At 46.0% G+C, this 20,670-nt stretch overlaps 3 protein-coding genes across 4 annotated transcripts in view; 2 read left to right on the forward strand and 1 right to left on the reverse strand.

Annotated features, from left to right (window-relative positions):
* The window catches only part of tcf7l1b (transcription factor 7 like 1b), a 24,411-nt gene extending 14,384 nt beyond the window's left edge, over positions 1 to 10,027 (forward strand). Inside the window, exons 5-12 of the mRNA XM_056602732.1 lie at positions 3,320 to 3,455; positions 3,799 to 3,901; positions 5,438 to 5,521; positions 7,353 to 7,496; positions 7,921 to 8,083; positions 8,353 to 8,460; positions 8,685 to 8,736; positions 9,489 to 10,027. Of these exons, the coding sequence (XP_056458707.1) occupies positions 3,320 to 3,455; positions 3,799 to 3,901; positions 5,438 to 5,521; positions 7,353 to 7,496; positions 7,921 to 8,083; positions 8,353 to 8,460; positions 8,685 to 8,736; positions 9,489 to 10,027 (1,329 nt within the window). The remainder of the gene's footprint in view (positions 1 to 3,319; positions 3,456 to 3,798; positions 3,902 to 5,437; positions 5,522 to 7,352; positions 7,497 to 7,920; positions 8,084 to 8,352; positions 8,461 to 8,684; positions 8,737 to 9,488) is intronic.
* Positions 10,028 to 12,789: 2,762 nt separating this feature from the next.
* tgoln2 (trans-golgi network protein 2) lies at positions 12,790 to 16,159 on the forward strand. 2 transcript variants are annotated; one of them, XM_056602620.1, is made up of 4 exons: positions 12,790 to 13,068; positions 13,218 to 13,894; positions 14,253 to 14,336; positions 14,977 to 16,158. In XM_056602620.1, the coding sequence occupies exons 1-4, from the start codon at positions 12,999 to 13,001 to the stop codon at positions 14,980 to 14,982; spliced, it is 837 nt and encodes a 278-aa protein (XP_056458595.1). In that variant the 5' UTR covers positions 12,790 to 12,998; the 3' UTR covers positions 14,983 to 16,158. The 2 variants fall into 2 exon arrangements, with proteins under 2 accessions (XP_056458595.1, XP_056458596.1); XM_056602621.1 differs by having other exon boundaries at positions 12,824 to 13,065; positions 14,977 to 16,159.
* On the reverse strand, positions 15,538 to 16,510 carry zgc:153044 (uncharacterized protein LOC751678 homolog). The gene has a single exon (XM_056602622.1). It carries the CDS (start codon positions 16,416 to 16,418, stop codon positions 15,882 to 15,884), a length of 537 nt encoding a protein of 178 aa, XP_056458597.1. The 5' UTR covers positions 16,419 to 16,510; the 3' UTR covers positions 15,538 to 15,881.
* Between the last annotated feature and the right edge of the window lie 4,160 nt (positions 16,511 to 20,670).

The following is a 20,670-nucleotide window of genomic DNA, read 5'->3' on the forward strand; positions in this document are numbered from 1 at the left end:
CTCTCTCTCTCCACAATCAGTCACTTTTTTTCCTGTACACTGGCTCTGCAACTACTGCGCAATTTGTTTCCCTTTTTCTTATCCCCCTCATGTTACTATTTAAAACCTGTTGTCCATGTGGTTACAAGCTAGCCCTGAGGAATAACACTGCGTTGTGTGTTGGGGGGGGGGGGGGGACGGGGACACACAGGGGGACGGCCGGGAGCTGTTTGCTGTTACAAGCACCTCTGTGTTAAAGTCCACGGTGTCTGTCTGTCTGTCTGTCTGTCTGTCTGTCTGTCTGTCTGTCTGTCTGTCTGTCTGTCTGTCTGTCTGTCTGTCTGTCTGTCTGTCTGTCTGTCTGTCTGTCTGTCTGTCTGTCTGTCTGTCTGTCTGTCTGTCTGTCTGTCTGTCTGTCTGTCTGTCTGTCTGTCTGTCTGTCTGTCTGTCTGTCCAGTCAGACCCCGTCTGGCTCCGCGGTGCTCTTCGGCCAGTCCCCTCGGCTGGCTGTTGTTTATATTTAAAGCCCGGCTCGTGTTCCATGCGGTTTCCTTATTACACCTTGCCCAGGGACGAGGTCGCCCAGCGTCAGAGCCCTGCCCGGCCGGCAGGAATGTTACTTCTGAGCGCCTGAAAGGAGGTATTGATAGTCCTGTTTGTAGCACTAAGCCCCGGTTGAGCCCCGAGTGTCGTTCCTTTCGACGCGACATGACAGATTATTGTAGGTACTGGCTCGAAAAGGGAGAGGTCGCCTCTGACCATATATTCTTAATACGGTTTAAATGATCTATTTTCATTCATACGACGGGAATAGAGCAGCAATGTTCTCTGCGGTGTGAGACAGGGAGAGCTGTGATGAGGTAACCATCCTGGGTCCCGAAAGGCAAAATCCCAGAACCTCGACCGCTCCTTACCTCTCCGGGGAGACGCGTTCCAACAGGTGGGATGCCGATCAAAATAGTTTATCGGTGGTATTACCTGCACAACAAGTTCTAGTCCATAAAGTCTTCAGACTCTGTGGAGGGGAATGCAGTCATGGAAATTCGATTTTTTTAGAGACGATGATCCTAAATATAGAAAGAAAATGTTTTGCGCAAACACTTTATTGGTGGATTCCAAGCGAAAATGAATTATTAATAAGCGGCATTTGGAATTCTCACAGAACTGCATCCCAAAATGTGCTGGCGCCAGGTTTAGAGGTCTCAGATGGGGCACGCAATACTGGGAGCGTTCAAACACATTGTTGGATGTAGCGAAACAATCGAGCCTGACACGTATGAACCGTGAACGCGATGCCATGTGTAGTAACCGAGGATGTTTAATCAAAGCGTAGCACTCACTTTCCCTCCGGTGTCGAGAGCAAACATTACGTTCCTCCTTCTCTGAGGAACGTAACCTTAATACAGCCTTGTTGTACATCCGTCTATACACTTCAGCTGCACTTATGTGTGCTTCTCAGCACAGCGTCGAGAAAGCCCAGTGTGAAGAGGGTTTAAAGGGAGGGAAAGGCTGGATCTTCCTTAGAGACGGCCATGAAGATGGAAAAAAAAGAGAACGCAAGAAGAAGAAGAAAAAAAGCAGGGCTACGATCTTTTGGAACAATTCTAAGCAGCATGAAGCAAGAGAGAGTGTACAGAAGCAGCCTCAATGCAAACCTTGTTCCTCCCCGGACCACGTTGAAGAGATGAGAGGTTGGGCTAGAGGGGGGGGGGGGGGGGGGGGGGGTGCTGGATGGGGTGGTGGTGGGGGGGGGGGGGTATTTAAGAAAGGTTAGGACTGGAGGAACAAGACTCCTTTCTCCCCTCCCTACTGCCCTGCCCCCACCCATCCCACTCCCGCCCCCTCCTTGCTGCTCCTACCCTCCTTCCCCCCCCCCCCCCCCCCCCCCCCTCCTCCACCACCTCCTCCTCCACCCCTTGACCCTCCCATGTGACAAGTCTAGCCAACAAACGCTCCATTCAGCAGGCCGGGCCGGGGGGAAATGAGTGCCGGGCCCTGCCCTCCGCGCTCCGCCTAATGAAAGCAGAGACGCTGGCGATTATTAGCACGATTATTGTCTTCTTCAGCGTTCTCGTCGTCACAATCAGCACCACACACACACACACACACACACACACACACCGGTCCGCACACATAGGTCCCCGGCCGCCTACGAGCGGCCAGGGGATCTGGGTTTGTCAGCGTGTGTGTGTGTGTGTGTGTTTTTGTTGTGTCGTTCCGCACATAGTTAGCATAGTTTAGGAGGCAGCGTGACTTGTGTGCGATAAGCAATACCATTGGTGAGTAAAGACACGCGTACGGTTTCCTCCTCCAAGTTGCCACCCACCTATGATCAACGCAATCCCACCTGTGGTGAACACCGTTGATGTTATGAAGGGAGGATATTGTCGGGTTGTAGATGTGTCCTTTATCTTAGTGGAGTAGCCATCTTATGTTAGTTTGTGTTCAAAAGAACGAGAGGCAAAGGAACTCAGGCTCCTGCATTCCAATCAGGGAACTAATGAAAAAATATTTTCTACTCAACCTGATTTTGTGTGTGTGTGTGTGTGTGTGTGTGTGTGTGTGTGTGTGTGTGTGTGTGTGTGTGTGTGTGTGTGTGTGTGTGTGTGTGTGTGTGTGTGTGTGTGTGTGTGTGTGTGTGTGTGTCGGTAAGTGCTTTGGTGTGACTTTTGGACTGGTGGTGCTGTTGTTTTGCTTGTTGGGCCGAACAAACAAGTTCTCTCCTCCTCTAAACGGCCGTAATGGTCCTGGCATGTGTCCGTTAAGCTTCTCAGTGTTCCTTGGTGCCGTTCCAGATTGCATCATTGGGCCAGTCACACACACACGGTTGTGTGTTGTTTACCATGCAGGGCATTAACACACCCACACACACAGACACACACACACACACACACACACACACACACAAACACTCACACACACCCACACACACACACATGATGGCTCCCGTTCAGTTAATGCCATCACACACAGACCAAAATATACAGATATTTATTTTGCATATTACACAAATAATAAAAATATATCAACTAAAACAACCATCAATAAGTTGTGGGCCTACCCTTGCATCATGTTTGGGTTATATTACACGTTGCAATCCTGCGTTGTTTCACACGGTTACGTAAATGACATGCTTATCGTCTCCAGTTCACAGTTCACAGTTTATGTGTCTAACCCTCTCTCTCTCTCTCTCTCTCTCTCTCTCTCTCTCTCTCTCTCTCTCTCTCTCTCTCTCTCTGTCTCTCTCTCTCTGTGTCTCTCTCTCTCTCTCTCTCTCTCTCTCTCTCTCTCTCTCTCTCTCTCTCTCTCTCTCTCTCTCTCTCTCTCTCTCCAACCACAGTCCAACAAGGTCCCAGTGGTCCAGCATGCCCACCACATCCACCCCCTGAGCTCGCTCATCAGCTACAGCAATGAGCACTTCTCCCCGGGCACGCCTCCCGGCCACCTCTCACCGGAGATCCTGGACCCCAAGACCGGTATGCAACACTTAATTTATTCATGGCATTTATTTATTTCATCCAAAAATAATTGTCTTTATTTTTTGCATCAAATTCAGTTTTTTTGTAAAAAAAATAAATAAAATAAAATAAAATAAATGTAAGATAAAATTATTTTTTGATTTTATTCTTAATACTATTTACTTAAATGTTATTATTATAATTTAATAATTTTTTGTTTTACCTTTACGACACACCGTGCTCTGTTTCATGACTCCAGTGTCATGGGTACGGTATGCGCTGTAGTGTGTGGATGTAGCGTACGTTTTTTATGCATTACGCTCTGTCTCTGAGTATCGCTGTGCTCGTCTCCCCGCCGCAGGTATTCCCCGGACACCTCACCCATCCGAGCTGTCGCCATACTACCCCCTGTCGCCCGGGGCCGTGGGTCAGTTATCCCACCCTCTCGGCTGGCTGGTGCCACAGTGAGTCACCAACTGTCTTGTTCCCTCTCTCTCAGCTTACTCGCAAAACCCCCCAAAAAAGAAGGGAAGAATAGAAAAAAGAAAACGTTAATATTTGAAAATACTTTTTAAAATGTTTAAACATTTTAAAATAACAACCGCGTCCTCGTTGTGTGTGCTGTGTTATAATAGAGGAAATATAATGGATGCATAGAGCGAAAACGCAAACAAAAAACGGTTAAAACAAAGCTATCTTTGTTAGCGTGTTTGCTTTCTTCGTCACATGCTGTCAGGTGTCGACAGTGCTATCATCACGAGCCGTCACTGTTTGACTTGGTTCAAAAGTTGAAAAAACACATACGCTTGAGTGCCTCGGGTCTTATTGAACTTGTCGTTGGTTCAATCGCCCACTCAAATAAATAATCCTATGACTGTTCAATCTGTGAAACATTCAACGCGGGATCCTTCCCTCCCGCTACCTCCTCAAATAAGAATGAGCAGATGACACGATTTCTTTATCCTGTTAAACTCTGTGCCGTCGGAGCACGATCCAAACATGGCATCGCCTCGGGACCGGCTCGAACCCACAGAAGGGTTCTGCTGAGGGCCTTCTAATCGATGGCCCTGGTGCCGTTGGGCAAGCATTTGAGTTGGGGATTTGAGTTGATTTGGTGAAGGATTAGTTCTGCTAGGTTAAAGTCACAGTCAGCTGGATCTGGGTCTTACTGACACCCCTCCCCCCTTGTCTCTCTCTCTCTCTCTCTCTCTCTCTCTCTCTCTCTCTCTCTCTCTCTCTCTCTCTCGCTCTCTCTCTCTCTCTCTCTCTCTCTCTCTCTCTCTCTCTCTTTCTCTCTCTCCCCCTCTCCTTCTCTCTCTCTCTCTCTCTCTCTCTCTCTCTCTCTCTCTCTCTCTCTTTCTCTCTCTCCCCCTCTCCTTCTCTCTCTCTCTCTCTCTCTCTCTCTCTCTCTCTCTCTCTCTCTCTCTCTCTCTCTCTCTCTCTCTCTCTCTCTCTCTCTCTCTCTCTCTTTTTTTTACCACAATCTGTTTGTTTCTTCAGTGAGGTACACTAAAGGGAGAAAAGGGGAATGCACATTGGCAAATTTCCTTTTTGGACAGGCAAAGCTGGCCATCTATAAAACCCACAAGACTGAGATGGAGGAGCGCAATGGGAAGGACTTGGTGGGGGTGTTTAAAACGATGGTCAGGACCAGGGTGGCAGCTGATTTTGCATACCTTAGAATAACTGATGAGCTTTTGTTTTTCAATCAGCGTTGGTGCATTGGTGGAGCTATATGTTCAGTGGACTCCACTGATGGAATCTCTTTCCGGTTTTAGATATGCAAATATTTTTTATTTTTTTATTTTTGTTGTTTTTGATTTAACAGAAAGGAAAGATGAGGTATTTTCTTTTTATGATGTATCACATGTCTGAGTGATGAAATAAAAGTATTTTAAAAGTTAAAGTCTCTCTCTCTCTCTCTCTCTCTCTCTCTCTCTCTCTCCTTCTCTCTCTCTCTCTCTCTCTCTCTCTCGCTCTCTCTTTTCTTCCACTCTCAGACAAGGGCAGCCCATGTACTCCATCCCCCCGGGGGGCTTCCGTCACCCCTATCCAGCGCTGGCGATGAATGCGTCCATGTCCAGGTGAGTGGATCAGGTGTTGCTCGCCCCCCCACCCCGCCGTTACCACCAAACTCCCCGGGCGTATAGGATACCTTATACGGGACGGTGAAACGACAGGCTGTAATCACTTGTCTCCTCTGCTTTTTGTTTTTGAATTTTTTTGGACACCATGTCTTAAGGACGTTAATGCCTATTTGAACAACACCAAACAATACGTTATTAATTGTCAGTTTCACGGCCGATGGACCTTGTTGTTGCGAGGCACTCTCTCTCTCTCTGTGTTCGGGGAAGGCATGGGGACGAATTTTTAGCAAGAAAATTCCCCTTCATTGTTGCTTTGGACAAGCCACTGTCAGACCGACTTCAGCTTCCATGGGGCGCGCCAACCACACGGGAACATAGACGTTTTCACTGTTTCTGTGTCGGCTTAACGTAAAGAAATACATTTGCATTCGGCAGCAGCATTCGCCTCCAGCAGCTGTGCCTCTTGCAGTGTGAGCTCAGTCTGCTCTGTGTGAGACACTGAGATGAAAGGACTGCGTATCGATCAGGGCGAATCAAAGCTCGTCTGACGCTATAAGCCCCATTAGACTTGGATCTCGGCCCCACTGTTAAAATTAGAAAGATTTGTAGCCAGCCTTCCGGTGTTGGTATGAAATGAAATATTTAAGCAGGCCCTGCGATCGGATCAATACTGTGGAAGTCTCTCGCTGATGACCGCAAGAGGAGAATAAAATGATAAATCCACCATGAAATTGTACATAAAAAATTTATATTTAAACTAAAGGGATGATCATAGAAGGAATTATGAATTAAAACGTAATGAGAGCCTATGGATATAATAATTTATGCATTATTCTTTTACTCAGTACACAATGAATAAACAATAGCATACTTAATAGGACTGTCATTCATCAGACTGAAAATCACATAGTGTGTGTTTGTGGGTACCGCAGGCTTTTTATACAACAAAATCGTAAATGCTTGTTGGTTTTAAACCACAAAGCCGTTATTATTTATGAAACAATATCCCATTTACACCCTGTGCAAATGGTGAGCTCTTCAATGACAGCGTCTGAAAGTACATTTGCCAAACAACAACCAAAAAAAAGAAAGAGAATCTAAAAAATGAAGAAAGAAAGAAATACTACGAGAGCATGTGACCTGCCGCTCTTAAAGTGGGTCTTGGCGATGACAATGCCATATTGTACAAGGAACGGAAAGTTAGACACTGTGGCCCTGTTGTTGCACCCAGTGTAAAGAGGCGGTGGCACGACCCAACGTGGTCTGCCGCGCAGTCAGGGAGGTTTCAGGTGTCGTACATGCTGTCGCTACGGTAACAACACACACCGCGTTTCTTCACCCTTGTCTGAAATAAAAGGGCCTTTGAATGGGGGCCTTTATTTGACGATTGGTACATTTCTGCGGGTCTAGACGGATATGGTTGACACACTCGACGCCGACAGATTGTACGCGCCTGTGTCTGGGTGGTTTTGGGTGGGTGGGTGTATGTGTGTATGTGTGTGTGTGTGTGTAAATGTGTCGTGTGTGTATGTGTGTGTGTTTGTATATATATATATATATATGTGTGCGTGTATGTGTGTGTGTTTGTGTGTGTGCATGTGTCTGAAAACTCTGAATGCGTATATTCGTGTGTGCGTGTGTGTGTGCATATGTATGTGTGTGTGTGTGCGGATGTGCGTGTGTGCGAATGTGTATATGTCTGTGTGTGTGTGTGTGGATGCGCGTGTGATCGTGCGCTATCGCAAATGTCCCCTTTGACACCCGTCGACACGAGCGATCTCCCGTTTGGATCTGGCTGTGAACCGTTGCCCTCCTGTCCCCCCCCTAGCCTGGTGTCCAGCCGCTTCTCCCCCCACATGGTGACCCACTCCCCCCACGGCCTGCACCAGACGGGGATCCCCCACCCGGCCATCGTCAGCCCGGCCATCAAGCAGGAGCCGCACGGCGACCACATCAGTTCCTCCATGCACGCGTAAGAAGGAGCCCTTATGAGGATCCCACTCACACTGACGCACAACACACACATACATGCAGGCACGCACACACCGGCATGCGCACAAACGTACACCGCCAACCCTCACACCCACTATGTCGCATGCACGTCACGCATGCACACCCTCACACACACACACACACTGCGTAGCACACGCTCACGCACACATACTTGCACGCGCACATGCATACACATACACTGCTTCGCACACGCTCACGCACACAAACATGCACCCACACACAGACTAGCGCCCACACACGCGCGCATGCATGCACACGCACAAACATTCTATCTTTCTGGATGACCCAGATTCCAGTATTCATGTTTTTTGATGAGAACGTAGTCTTAAGCCAAGGGTTTTTGGTCGGTTGGCAATAACCCATTTTCGCATTCCTGTTCGTAGCCGGAAATCGCCCGGACCTCCCAAGAAAGAGGAAGACAAGAAGCCCCACATCAAGAAGCCGCTCAACGCCTTCATGCTGTATATGAAGGAGATGAGGGCCAAAGTCGTTGCAGAATGCACCCTGAAAGAGAGTGCTGCCATCAATCAGATTCTGGGGCGACGGGTAGGCAGAGAACACTTTCTGTGTCTGGTGTGGGTGATTGTGTGTGTGTGTGTGTGATTGTGTGGGAGCTACATGTCAACTGTTGTGTGTATGTGTGTGTGTGCGTGTGTCTTTGTGTGTGTGTTGGATCTACATTTAGACTTGTGTGTTAGTGTGTGTGTGTGTTGGAGCTACATGTAGAGTGGTGTGTGTGTGAGTGTGTGTGTGTGTGTGTGTAGGCCTGGGTATCCATCTCCTCCTCATGTTTATCTCCATGGTTCTGTCGTCAGTGGCACTCGCTATCACGAGAGGAGCAGGCCAAGTACTACGAGCTGGCGAGGAAAGAGCGACAACTGCACTCCCAGCTTTACCCCGGATGGTCAGCCCGCGATAACTACGTGAGTGGAACCCCTCCACAATCAGAGCGTCGCGCACGCACAGCCACCAATAATAACCAAGAACTATCCTCATTTGAGTTTGTTATTAGTTCTAATAGAGCTTGTGTCGTTCTCGCTAAAAACATCAGGGGGGGACTTTGTGGGCTTTGGCAGCAGACTTTCACTTTGACACCAGCGAGCGGGCTGTTTTTTACTGACTGCGCTGTTTTTGTTTATCTCTACAGGGAAAGCGGAAAAAGAGGAAGAGAGATAATAAGCCAGACTCAACACCAGAGGGTAAGGGGGTCTCTTGCTCTGTCCTTCTGCGCCGCTTCTTAACGTCCTTTGTTCTAAAATAGAGTAGAGGAGGCGGAAAAGAGAAAGCCTCGCCTGTTTGAAATAACATTGCCTTAGCTTCACTTGACCTGGAAATCTCGAGAGATGCGTCGAGGCAAGCGTGAGCGCAGGCCCAAAAAAGAAACATGATTGTATTAGTCACTTATTTATTCACGAATGAACTTTTTTGCACCCCTTTCTTTTCCGTCTTTTGTTAAACTCTCTCCTTTATTCAAATTGACTAACCTGTTCACTCTCCTCCACGCCTTGACAAGCAGCATATGAAGTTCATTGCTAATGGTGGCAGGTATGTCTGCTGCCGTTTTTCTTAGCAGACCCCCCCCAGGATTAGTCCATCCTAGTGTTTAAGAGACATGTCAATGCGTTCACTTATATCATCCCCATAGATTTGTTTGCATACTTATTTCTATACACACATTCCCATTTAAATCGCCCCCAAACTTAATTTCCCCTCCCGTGGATTTGCCTTTTGTTCGCCTACGTTTGTCGGAATGATCTGAAATTTCATCCCAAGTCTTTTCTTTCACTCCCCCATGTGACCATCTTGTCCTTTTTGTATTTTATCTGTATTCGTCAGATCGTTTGTCTCGCCCCAACCGGCTTGGGACGCATAATCAGATTGAAACCATCGGCCGTAGCATGATCTTAACTTATCGGCCCGACTCATCGTGGGTGTCTCTCTGTCCCTGCAGACTTCTCCATCAGGAACAAGAAGCAGTGCGTGCAGTACCTGCCCCCGGAGAAGATGTGCGACAGCCCCGCCTCGTCCCACGGCAGCATGCTCGACTCCCCGGCCACGCCCTCCGCGGCGCTGGCGTCCCCGGCCGCCCCGGCCGCCACCCACTCCGAGCAGGCCCAGCCCCTGTCCCTCACCACCAAGCCCGAGGGCCGCATGCACCAGCACCACCACCACCACCACCACCACGTGGCCCACCACCACCCCCACCCCCACCCCCACCACCACCACCACTTCCCCATCTCCGGGAGGGCCTCGTCGTCCTCGACGTCCTCGTCGTCCTCGTCGCCGTCCTCCTCCTCCTCCTCCTCCGTCCCGATCGGCAGCTCCGGGAGCCAGCCCACCACCCCGGTCCTGAGCCGCCCCATCCCCTTCGCGTCCCTCCACCCCTCCATGCTGTCCCCGCCGTCGCCCTTCCACCAGGCCGCGCTCCACTCGCACCACGCCCTGTTCCAGTCCCAGCCCCTCTCCCTGGTCACCAAATCAAATGACTGAACGGAATGATCCCCCGCCCCTTCCCGCCGTGTATTGTGCTGTACATTGCTTTTCTTTGAAATAGGCATTAGATTTGTTGTTTTTATTGTTTTTTTCTAAATAACGGAAATGAAGAATTACTCTTGGTCAATATTTGACCGCGTCCTTTTCCACACCTCGCAACGAAACAAAGTGTATTTTTTTGTAAAGTTTACTGCAGAACTGTTCTTTGTTGATGCATTTATCCAATGAACCTCTTGTATAAAAGAACCGATGTACATAAAGTTTCTTTATAAAAAAAAAAAACATTAAAAAAAGGAACAAAAAATGTCTTCTCTTTTTAGCCAAAACTTGATTAATGTTAGTATTAAATTGAAGTCATAGTGCTGGCCAATAATTGCAGCCCCCTTTTCAATTTGCAAGTGTGTGCCCTTTTTTTGACATGTTAAATAAACATTTGAAATGGTTTCCTAATACAAATGCCTCAAATTATTCTTGTTTTCCACTTGCATTTAACAACATGTTCCATTGACTTAACAAGCACACTTTTCTTTAACAAGTTATTGTGGTCTGGATTAATATTCCCCATACAGCAGCCGCTGTGAACATTACATTCATACCACATGTCTTTTGTAAGCATAATAAAAAAAACTGTATAAGTAAATGAAAGTGCGGTGGGTATTATATATCGGGCTGTTTCTATGCTTCCCATTGGGTTTGTTGTCACACTGTAACATAGACGAGGGTATCGCTGGATTATTCTGTCTGCATCTGTCTGCATCCATAGTCTCCGCACGAAACGACAACCTGATCCACACTGCGGATGAGTCCCAATCAAGTCAAGTGTGAATGTTTAATAACGCAAAAATTAGGGTAACCACGTTGGAAAAGAGCGAGCAGCCCGAACCAGGGTAACAACATGCAACGCCAGAAAACATGTAGGCCTACAACAATTAAAAAAGTAATAGACATCTGGTTCTTCCTGGAATATTCAACGCTCACAACAACAGCTAAAGAAAAGCAGGTCACTCCCCTCCGAGGCATAGCCTCCTCCGTCTCCCTGATCCTTTTCTTGCACTTTTACCGCATCTTTATTCACCGTTTGGCACACTGGCAAAGGTTTTAATTAACTCAGAGGTAATGGGATGTAGCCCCAGGGATCTCATTAGGCAATTAAATTAGTGGAAAATACAACGAGGTAGGTAAGGCGTTTTTGGTGGCTTTGCAGTGACGGCACGGTGCCAGGGATCGGCCAGTTATCCAATAGATGAGACTAGAGGGGAATTAGTTACAATGTCCCCGCACTGAAAAAGTAGTGACACGGAGTTGGGAGTCTAAGTGCTTAACCAGACCCTATACTGTACTTCCCTTCCAAGTCCAGACATTCAGCTGAATGTGTGTTTTCTAATCCGATTAGTATTTTATTAAGGAAAAATAATTATAAAATGTTTTTTTTCAATAGGCCTATCGTAGGCCGAGTGGCCGACAGGTAGGCCTATAGTGGAATGGGTCTACATGTCAATAGCAGGCTATATATTTTAACACCTTAACACATCCTGCCATATTTACCATCCATATGATAATTTCTCATACAGATTGAATTCTGGTCTCAGAACCTTAAAGCAATAACGAACTTTTTTTTTTTTTGTAAAAAGGCTTAGGTCATTATGGGCCTCATCTAAATAGATTTAATCATGGCTACTGTGAATGCCCTTATAGGCTACTCAATCAGCTGGTCGTGGATATACAACCCATCTGCTACCCATATATTCGTTTCTTTAACGTATTTGGCTGTGTTGACAGTATCTGCGCTGTCAGAACAAGGTGAAATTTAATACATGCTAATTCTGCTCATTAAATTCTCCCAATCTCACGCCAGGGTTCATTGTGGTCACTGCTTTGATCTTGAATCAATTTGAGGGAAGCCCGAAATAGATCCTTTAGCTAATCGAGAACCCTCAATTACCTAATTTTACCGTCAATGTATAGGCCTACAGATCACAATAATAGTTGTAATTAAAACATTCGCAAATTATTAATTAAATGACGACATTATGAAGTTAACGTTAATATTGACACATTTTGTGAACTAAATCCCCTGAATATATGCTCGTTCGAGAGTTTTTGTAAACTTGTTTTCATAAACATTTGCTTAAAATAGCGACGCTCAGCTGGCTGCTATCTCAACACAATCTTCTGATGATTTATTCATATCCATTTGACCTTAAAGATGTGGATTAGGCCTAATTATCCCCCCCAAAAACGAGCGAATTTTTCAAATGTCAAACAGCTTACCACAATTAAGATGTGTTAATTGATTGATTGATTCATACCAATCCACAGGCTCCTCGTGCCCTGCTGGGATGTAAAGCGCCATTACTGTTTTTTGGATGATGATCATTATATCATCATAAGGCTCTGTACACATCCTCACGATTTCAGCTCTTTGAATCATAAATATAGGCCTATATATTTTTTATTTTCTACTGAGTTAGTTAAAAAAAAATAAAAAAACCTGCACACAACATTATTAACGATCCCCGCATTATGTTCCAATAATAAAACACCTTTCCATGGCACATCTAAATTACAACGAAAGTCACCACTGCCATCTGCCGAGTGCGTCGCGAGTGCGTCAAAGGCTGTCCGCCTTTCAAAAGCGGTGTAGGTGTAATAGCCCAGGTTGACCTGTGCGCGGCAGCACAGAGTAACACCCGTTCATAAACAGCTCCTGTTCCGCTGCAGGGGAAGAAGAGGCTCCTCCTGGCGTTAATTTTAGTGTTGCCAGATTGAGCCAGATTCGCCGCCCAATCTGCCCAATCTGGCAACACTGGTTACCGTGTGCAGCTGTATGCGGAAGAAGAAACGAGCTCGTCAACACTGTCAACGACACAGCTTCTGGTGTGCCAACACCGACCAGTCGTCGGATTGAGAAGTACTGTTTTTTTACCGGCTGATACCTGACATCCACACGGACGCTGTGTCGATTTCGATGGACGTGATGTTCAGGATTTCTGTGATAATCACGCTGTTTGTGTGGTTTGACAGCATCCCTGGTGGTGGTGAGTAGCTGTGCTTCAGAGCAGCGATCAATCATCAGCTTCTCATAGATAAATAAGTATTGAATGGTTTGTCATAACGTAACGTTTTTGTTGTTGTTGTTGCATCTCTGTCATTTCACACAAACGTTGTTATTTTTGTTGACATATAGGATCACTTGATACGGATGTAAACCCGGTTCCAGCACTAAACCTCACCCTGGTTAGTCCAGGGAAACCCAATACATCTGTGATTAACACCAAATTTGTTGACGGGGTGAATCCAGCTCCAAAAGTACCACAAGCCAACGAAACGGTGGGCAATCCAGATAAACCCATTGTGACAGATCCAGCTGTGGTTAAAACCAAACTTGGTGAGGGGGTGAGTCCAGCTCCAAAAGTAACAGAAGTCAAACATGTGGATGTCAGTCCAGTGCAACCCAATCCGGGTAAGCCGATTCCCAATTCTAATGACGTGGCCGGACCAGCTGCTGCCACCAAAGTCAAAGAGTTGGGGGACAGTACAGGTGGGGAAGGGAAAGGTACACCTGATAAGAAATCCCCAACTGAAGAGATTGTGGATGGTCCAAACACTACCGAAGGTGAAGATGGGGGAAAAGACAGTTTAGAGATTGCTGGAGATGTGGCTGGGCAAGCTACGTCTCGTGAAGAGGAGGCTGTAGGGTCTAATAAATTGCCCACAGAGCCGAAAAACGCCTTGGGGGAGAAGAAGGAGCATGTGCAGCTCGGCGACAAGGTTGAATCGGAGAGCAGTCACTTCTTTGCCTACCTCGTGTGTGCTGCCTTCCTGGTGGCCTTGCTCTACGTCGGTTACCACAACAAGCGCAAGGTACTTATCCTGTCCCACTCAGATTCTCAAAAAGTAGTAGACATTGTGCTTTCATTGACATTACCTTGACGGTATTTTTTCATGTTTAGTATATTTCATGAAAAGGGATAGATAATCTGTTATAATTCAATGAAGAAACTATAATATAGCCATGCATCTAATCCATCTGTTTTATTATATGTTAGGTCTCCATTGTCTTTACATTGTCTTTAAGCATAAACATTTGTCCTTTATCCAACAGGGAGGAGGGAACTCTTATCGTTCTTCTTGCTTTTCTGGTTTATTGGCATCAGGCCAGTCTGACTAAATTTTTATCCTGTAACAAAAACCTACTCTTCTTCTTACCTTTTTCTCTCAGATATTTGCCTTTGTTTTGGAAGGCAAGCGTTCCAAAACAGCCCGCCGGCCAAACAACACAGAGTACAAAAAGTTGGAGCAGCATGTAAGTATTTTTATGAATTTATAGGGTCAGCCTAAATCCTGCCAGTTGACCTCAGGTCTTGCCTTAAGATATTAGTCTGGAGCCAGCCAAACACTGGCTGCTTGGCTCCGGACATATCTCGGTCGGCCGATCAGAAAGCCCCACCGAGTGCTGTGGTTGATGCTGAAACCGGGCAGTGTTGTTTTGGACATTTCTAAAATCGCTGAATTCACACAAAAATCGTTATGCTTCTATAGAGTTAGTTTTATTTGTTCCCAAGGATTTTGAAGACATTTTTCTCTCAATGATAATGGTTGTAGTAATGTTTTCAGCTGGTCTTATATTTTGGAAATATTGCACTTGAGATCCGACTATATAATTTGTGATCAGAGATCCGGATCTCAAATCCAACCACTGAGCTAATGCTGAGATCCGACCACTGATTTTCATACATTCTGTCAAGCATTCAAACCCTCTTATTCAGTCATTTAGACGATTATTTGAACTGTGCTGAAGTTATGCTGCGGGACCATTTTGTTTTCAATGCAGCACCATCTTGTATTCAAATAAGCTGCATGACATTTAAAAGCCGGTTAGGGTTAGGAGCCGGTTCTACTGGATTTTCCGACCCCCACTTACACGGTGTCTCTGTCTCTCTCAGGTGTGATCTTCATCATCAAGACATCGCCTCGTACCGCTGAGTTCAACACGAACTCCAGAGTCTCTCTACAGAGATCACAGAATATCTGTGACCCGCTTTTTTTTCCCCCCCTTTGGGTCTGGAGTGTTGGTAGTGTTTGCTGACGTACTATTTACCATTTTGATGCTTATCGCATGACTATGCAGATGACAATATTGCGATTTTAAGGGGTTTTGTGAGCATGTTGTTTTTTGCACTGGTGTCATTTTACCACTTTTGTCTTGTAACTTGAACAGAATTTACGATGCAAGGCGGCTGTTTCTCAGGATATTAAGAAAAAAAAATGGTGAAGGAATCGATGAATGTCTTTAGTGTCAAAAAAACTGTGCAATATTGGAAGAATAGTCTGGGCTGAATGACCACTACTGGATTAATTTATGACAATAGATATTTACTTTTCACTTGTTTGTCAAGGAGAAGACCAACATTTGCTGTACTCCCAATTATTGGTTAGTTTGCAAATCACTTTGTTCTCGAGCTGAATCTAAATATCTACCACACACGTTCTAGATGGAAGGATGCATCAATATCAAAATGAGGGGTAAACAGGAAACAACTGAAATGTATTTATTTTTGCATTAATTCAAAGATGCCACTCCACAACATAGGAAATATAAATATAAAATACATATTTAAAGTTAGAATTTTATGTTTCGTATTTGTTTGAATTCGCCGTCTTCAAAATAGTTATGTATTTGCACATCAATTGTGTTCAGGCTGGACCAATGTTCTGAAGTGATTTTGCAAATAAACTTTTGTACTTCTAAGTCCCAATATAAACCAGAAGTTTCTTGCAATATATACTTATTATGGTCTCCTGGACCTGGTCCCAATTTGAGCTCAACAGAGATGTGGTGGAGGAATCGTCAAAATGGCAGCATATTCCTAGTCTCCTCTTCATACAAGTCTGGTATTTCCCCTATGCTTGAGGAAATCATCTCCACAGTTGTGCAACCACGCAGTTCCTTCTCGTAGTCAATCAGCTGCTTCCAGAAACCCACATTAGGCCTGATGATGGGGCGGCTAGACCTCACCCATCCGTGCGCCTCCAGAAGGCTATTGTTGTGGTGCTTCATCAGATACGCGATGCATAACGTCGCGGAGCGGCTGACGCCCGCGTTGCAGTGGACCAACGTGCGCCCATCACTCCGACAGACCAGGTCTATTTTGTCTGCGACTCGATGGAAGTGATCGCAAAGCGTGGTCGACGGAGAGTCCGCGACGGGGATGTGAACGTAGTCCACCCCAGGACACGGGTGGCTGGCTTTGTTTTCAGAGACATTGATGATGCAGCTGATGTTAAACCGCTGGAGGACAGAGGCGTCCGATGCCGCCCGGACGTTGCTGAGGTACAGCTGCGGGGTGACTTGGCACAGGCCGTGCAGAGTACCCGGAGGAGGCATAGGCGAGGCGCTTTGGTTCCCACCACAGCATTAGCTTACTCGTTATGTTGTGGTCTGGAATTTTGGCAGTTTTGTATGGCAGCCCAGATAGACCAAGAGTGTACATCAACGCGAGGATAAAACCCCGCCCCCTGCTGGAAGTAAGGCGTCCCCTAATTTTATTAGAAACACACACACACACACACACACACACACACACACACACACACACACACACACACACACACACACACACACACACACACACACACACACACACACACACACACACACACACACACAAAGCCAGACAATTAAGCATGTTGTCATCAACAAAGTGTGTGTGTGTGTGTGTCTGTACATCTTATTATGGCACATATAACATATATTACGCCTTTTTCTGTTCTAGGATTTTTCTTTTTTCTTTATAGATGCGTGGGCCAAATGCCCCGTCATATAGGCCATATGTTGGGGACTCATATGCCGGCTGGGTGGAGGGATGATGCCTCGAGGCAGTCTTCTGCTCCCCGGTTGCCAGGGAACGCAGATGGTTGATGGAGGGTGCATACAAAGGGCTATAAAACCTGTGGCAGCTGGAGTCCGACCCTACTGCCTATTCATGGAGGTAGGTAGGTCTAGCTGTGGACATATGCGAAACCGGTTTTATTGAGCTCCTACAATACTGTCATTTGTTTGAAGGGTTTCTTTCTTCGTTTTATTTACCTCCCTCTCCCTGAACCGTCTCTCTTCCTATCCAGTGCGCAGCTGTTTCCAGGCGCGCCCAACACCACCCAGCTCAGCAGCAAAGGCTCACTGAGTGGGGGTGGCGCGTTTCCGCCGTGGATGATGCAGACGATACGAACTGTAATACTGCCTATAATTAGTCCACTCTTGGCGTTCAGTCTGTTGGATTTCTGCCTGTGTGATAGCTGGAGCCCTGAATTGAACATTAAAGATAAAGGGACGGTGGACGGTCCTGACTCGCGTCGAGCCGTCTGCAGCTGCTGGAGCTGCAGGTGCATTGCATGCTACCCGGAGATGACTGGTACGTTCATCTATGCTTTGTATGCATGTTTCTCCCAATGGATTGTACATTGTAGACTTGATTACTTTTTTTTTTCTTTTTTTTAAGGTAAGCCTACTATCTCTTAGGCATCCACATCAGCCGGTGCTAATAATAGCCTGATCCTGTTTTTTATTTATTTTTTTACCGTCGTTTCTGGGGCTGAATGCCAACGTTTCAGAACATTTTCTCGTTGACATTCCATTTTGTGATTGCCTTGTCCTTTTCGACTGACGGGGACTTTTGCACAGGAAATCCCTACAGACCAGCTGCTGCAACTACGACCAAGCACAAAGAGACACAGAAAAAGGACGGGTATGAATCCAGGTGTGTGCCCTACCAGGCTGCGTTCATTTTGATTCTGGGTCTTTGTGGAGGCCTACGTTTCCACAGTGGGCCTACCACGTAGTTATGGTGTTATTATTCTCAGTTATGTAAAACCGATTATTATAGCCTGTGGTTAAAACAATTCACATTTTGTTCGAAGGCTAGTTCATTGAATGAAGTAGCATTGTTATGTTTGGGAGGAGACCTGCTGGTGTGGTTCCACTTTCTGCTGCGTTCTGTTCTGCCTTGCCTTTCAGATACTGTACCCTGGGAAAGGAAGGCAGGTCTGTGGTTTCATGGTAGGCCTGCTCCCCTGGTCAAGGACACAACATACACAGTACCCTCTACTGCTTCATTAGGTACACGGTTTATTACCTGCTCTCAATATTGTTTTCTTTAATGTTGTCGAAATCCTCAGTCTCGATTCAGAGTCTGTTATGGCTTTATACATATGTCTCGATCTAAACATAAGTCTCCCTGTGTCTTATAATTTGAAATATCTAAAGCAAGCAAACAGAAAAGCAGCTGCCATGTTGGGAGTGTTGAAATCATTTTTTATTGTTGAAATATTCCCAATTTCACTGTTTCATATCGATGTTTGTCAGGGAGCCGAGTGACGAGAAGGGAAATCCAAACGAGGTTATCCAATGTACCATATGGTGGCCAGTGCCTGTGAGCGCTTGTAATGTGATGTTCTTTCTACAGGGATGAATTCTCCTCCCATCGCCGGCGGCCCTTGCCTTTAGATGCAGAGGAGGGGGGACCTTCCAAACACCAGTGTTCAATGTGTGATGCCCAAAAGAACGTTTGCCGCAGTGCTCTTGGCCTTTTGTTATCAGTTGCACAAGAAGAGTCGGTTAATTTTTTTCCTGTCTGTAAATAATCCCAATCTTGGCCCACTCCCACACGCTTTTCGGCAGAGCATAGCTTTCGCCTTCATTCTCCGAATAGCTGTTTCTCTCCTGCTCAAATTCGATCTGCTATGGTCTGCTTGCCTCCTGCAGTAACCCTAGTAACTAGGCTCCCCTTACTCCTTCACATATCATCTCATGGTGATTAGAATCCAATGTTAATGAGTTGTTCCCTGACGCTCTATTCACATGTCAGCTACATTTATCAAATTCCCCTTGAGTTGTGTTAATTTTTTGATAATGTTAATATTATAAGTGTGTGTGTTTGTGTGTAGGGGTATGTGTGTCGTGTTGCTTCACAGATATTTCATAACAGCAATGACCTTAAATTGTGTGTGTGTGTGTTTGTGTGTGTGTGTGTGAGTGTATCATGTGTGTGTTTGTGTATGTATGTGCGTGTGTACAAAGGCAAGTGTATAAGGCTTCTACATATGCAGTATACAGAACTGAACGGCTTATAGAAAGCCTGAAGAGTGCATTCAACTGAGCCTTTTGCGTATTGTGTGATATGCTATGAAGGTGTCAAATATGAAATGCAAATGCAAATAGAAAATACACACATAGTATTTAAAGTCGCACTGACATTGACATATTTGGATGCCACAACAAAGTATTTTCTTTGTCTATGTGGATTGATGTCTCCATTTCTATATTTACAAAAACTTAGCTTATCCTCACACAATTATAAAGTATAAGAAACCAAATGCAAGTATTTGCAATCCCTATTTGACCATTGATACCACTACTAACTTCCACTAACAGCTAATCCAGTACTAATGTCTTCTAACCAATGTTTCCTTACTAACCCATAATAACCTGAATGCTGAAGCTCTTCTTCTCTCTATCCTCGTCTGACTAACACCCTGCTTTGTGCCCGCAGTCCACTGCACAGAAGCCCCTCTGTCCTGACACCTTTCTGCCACCAGACATAAGATAAATCAATTGGCTCACGTTTAAGCTTGATATGTCAAGCTACAACGTGTGAGTAAACAAGAGTATGGGAGAAGGGGTTTCGGGACATACTGTAACTCATAACCGTAAACAGGACGCAAAGAGGAACGGCACTTGGATCCGGCTTGGTTGACCACGGTGGCTGAAATGGGAGACACCTCAATATTTATACTTTTCAATTCTTCATTTTATTACTCTTATCTTAACGTTAATGGCCGTAGACAAAGCAATAAAAAATAATTTCATTTGGCAAAATTTCCATCGCACATAAATCTATTTGCTATTTAGTTTTTACATCCGTGTCGTCGACTCGCAACACGGCTGATGAATGCTTCATTGTATTTCCCTTTTCTGCGCTGTGGTCAGCCACCCAAGGTGAGTCCCGTGTGTGTGGTTACCTTCCCCCCGGAGTGCACAGCCACACGCAGGCCAGCGCCTCCCTTTCCTCCGCTGATGTAATGTGTGACGATACTAACAGCCCACGCAGCTCGCGTGGCTAAATATGGGTCTGTTCCTTCTATGTTCCGGGGCACAGGTAGTAGACTTCGGCCCAATCCCATTTCTACCCCTTAGCCCTTCCCCCCCTCCCCCTTGTTTTGAAGGGGTAAGGGGAAGGTGTAAGGGGTAGAAATGGGATTGGGCCTAAGGCCCAATCCCATTTCTACCCCTTACCCCTTCAAAACAAGGGGAAGGGGTAAGGGGTAGAAATGGGATTGGGCCTAAACAAGTGAAGATATCGCGTATTGACTAAGGACCCTTCACAGAGATGTCCAAGAAGGGAAAACACAGGTGTAGCCCCCCTTCATTTAGGTATGTCAAAGCACCAGCGATGGTCATTGTGTTATCTTCACTAGTCTCGACTAGATTACCGTGCCCCCGGTACACAAAAAGAGCTGAATCATAATTAGTGTTCTGAGCGACACGTGTGATTGTCCCGCGATGACGCCTCTGTAAAGGGTCTACTGCTCAAGTGAGAGCAACATTCTGAACAGGTAGTAGTGATCAGGTAGCGTTGCACAGA

The sequence above is a fragment of the Gadus chalcogrammus genome, chromosome 11 (genome assembly GCF_026213295.1).
Source record: "Gadus chalcogrammus isolate NIFS_2021 chromosome 11, NIFS_Gcha_1.0, whole genome shotgun sequence".
NCBI lineage: Eukaryota > Metazoa > Chordata > Actinopteri > Gadiformes > Gadidae > Gadus > Gadus chalcogrammus.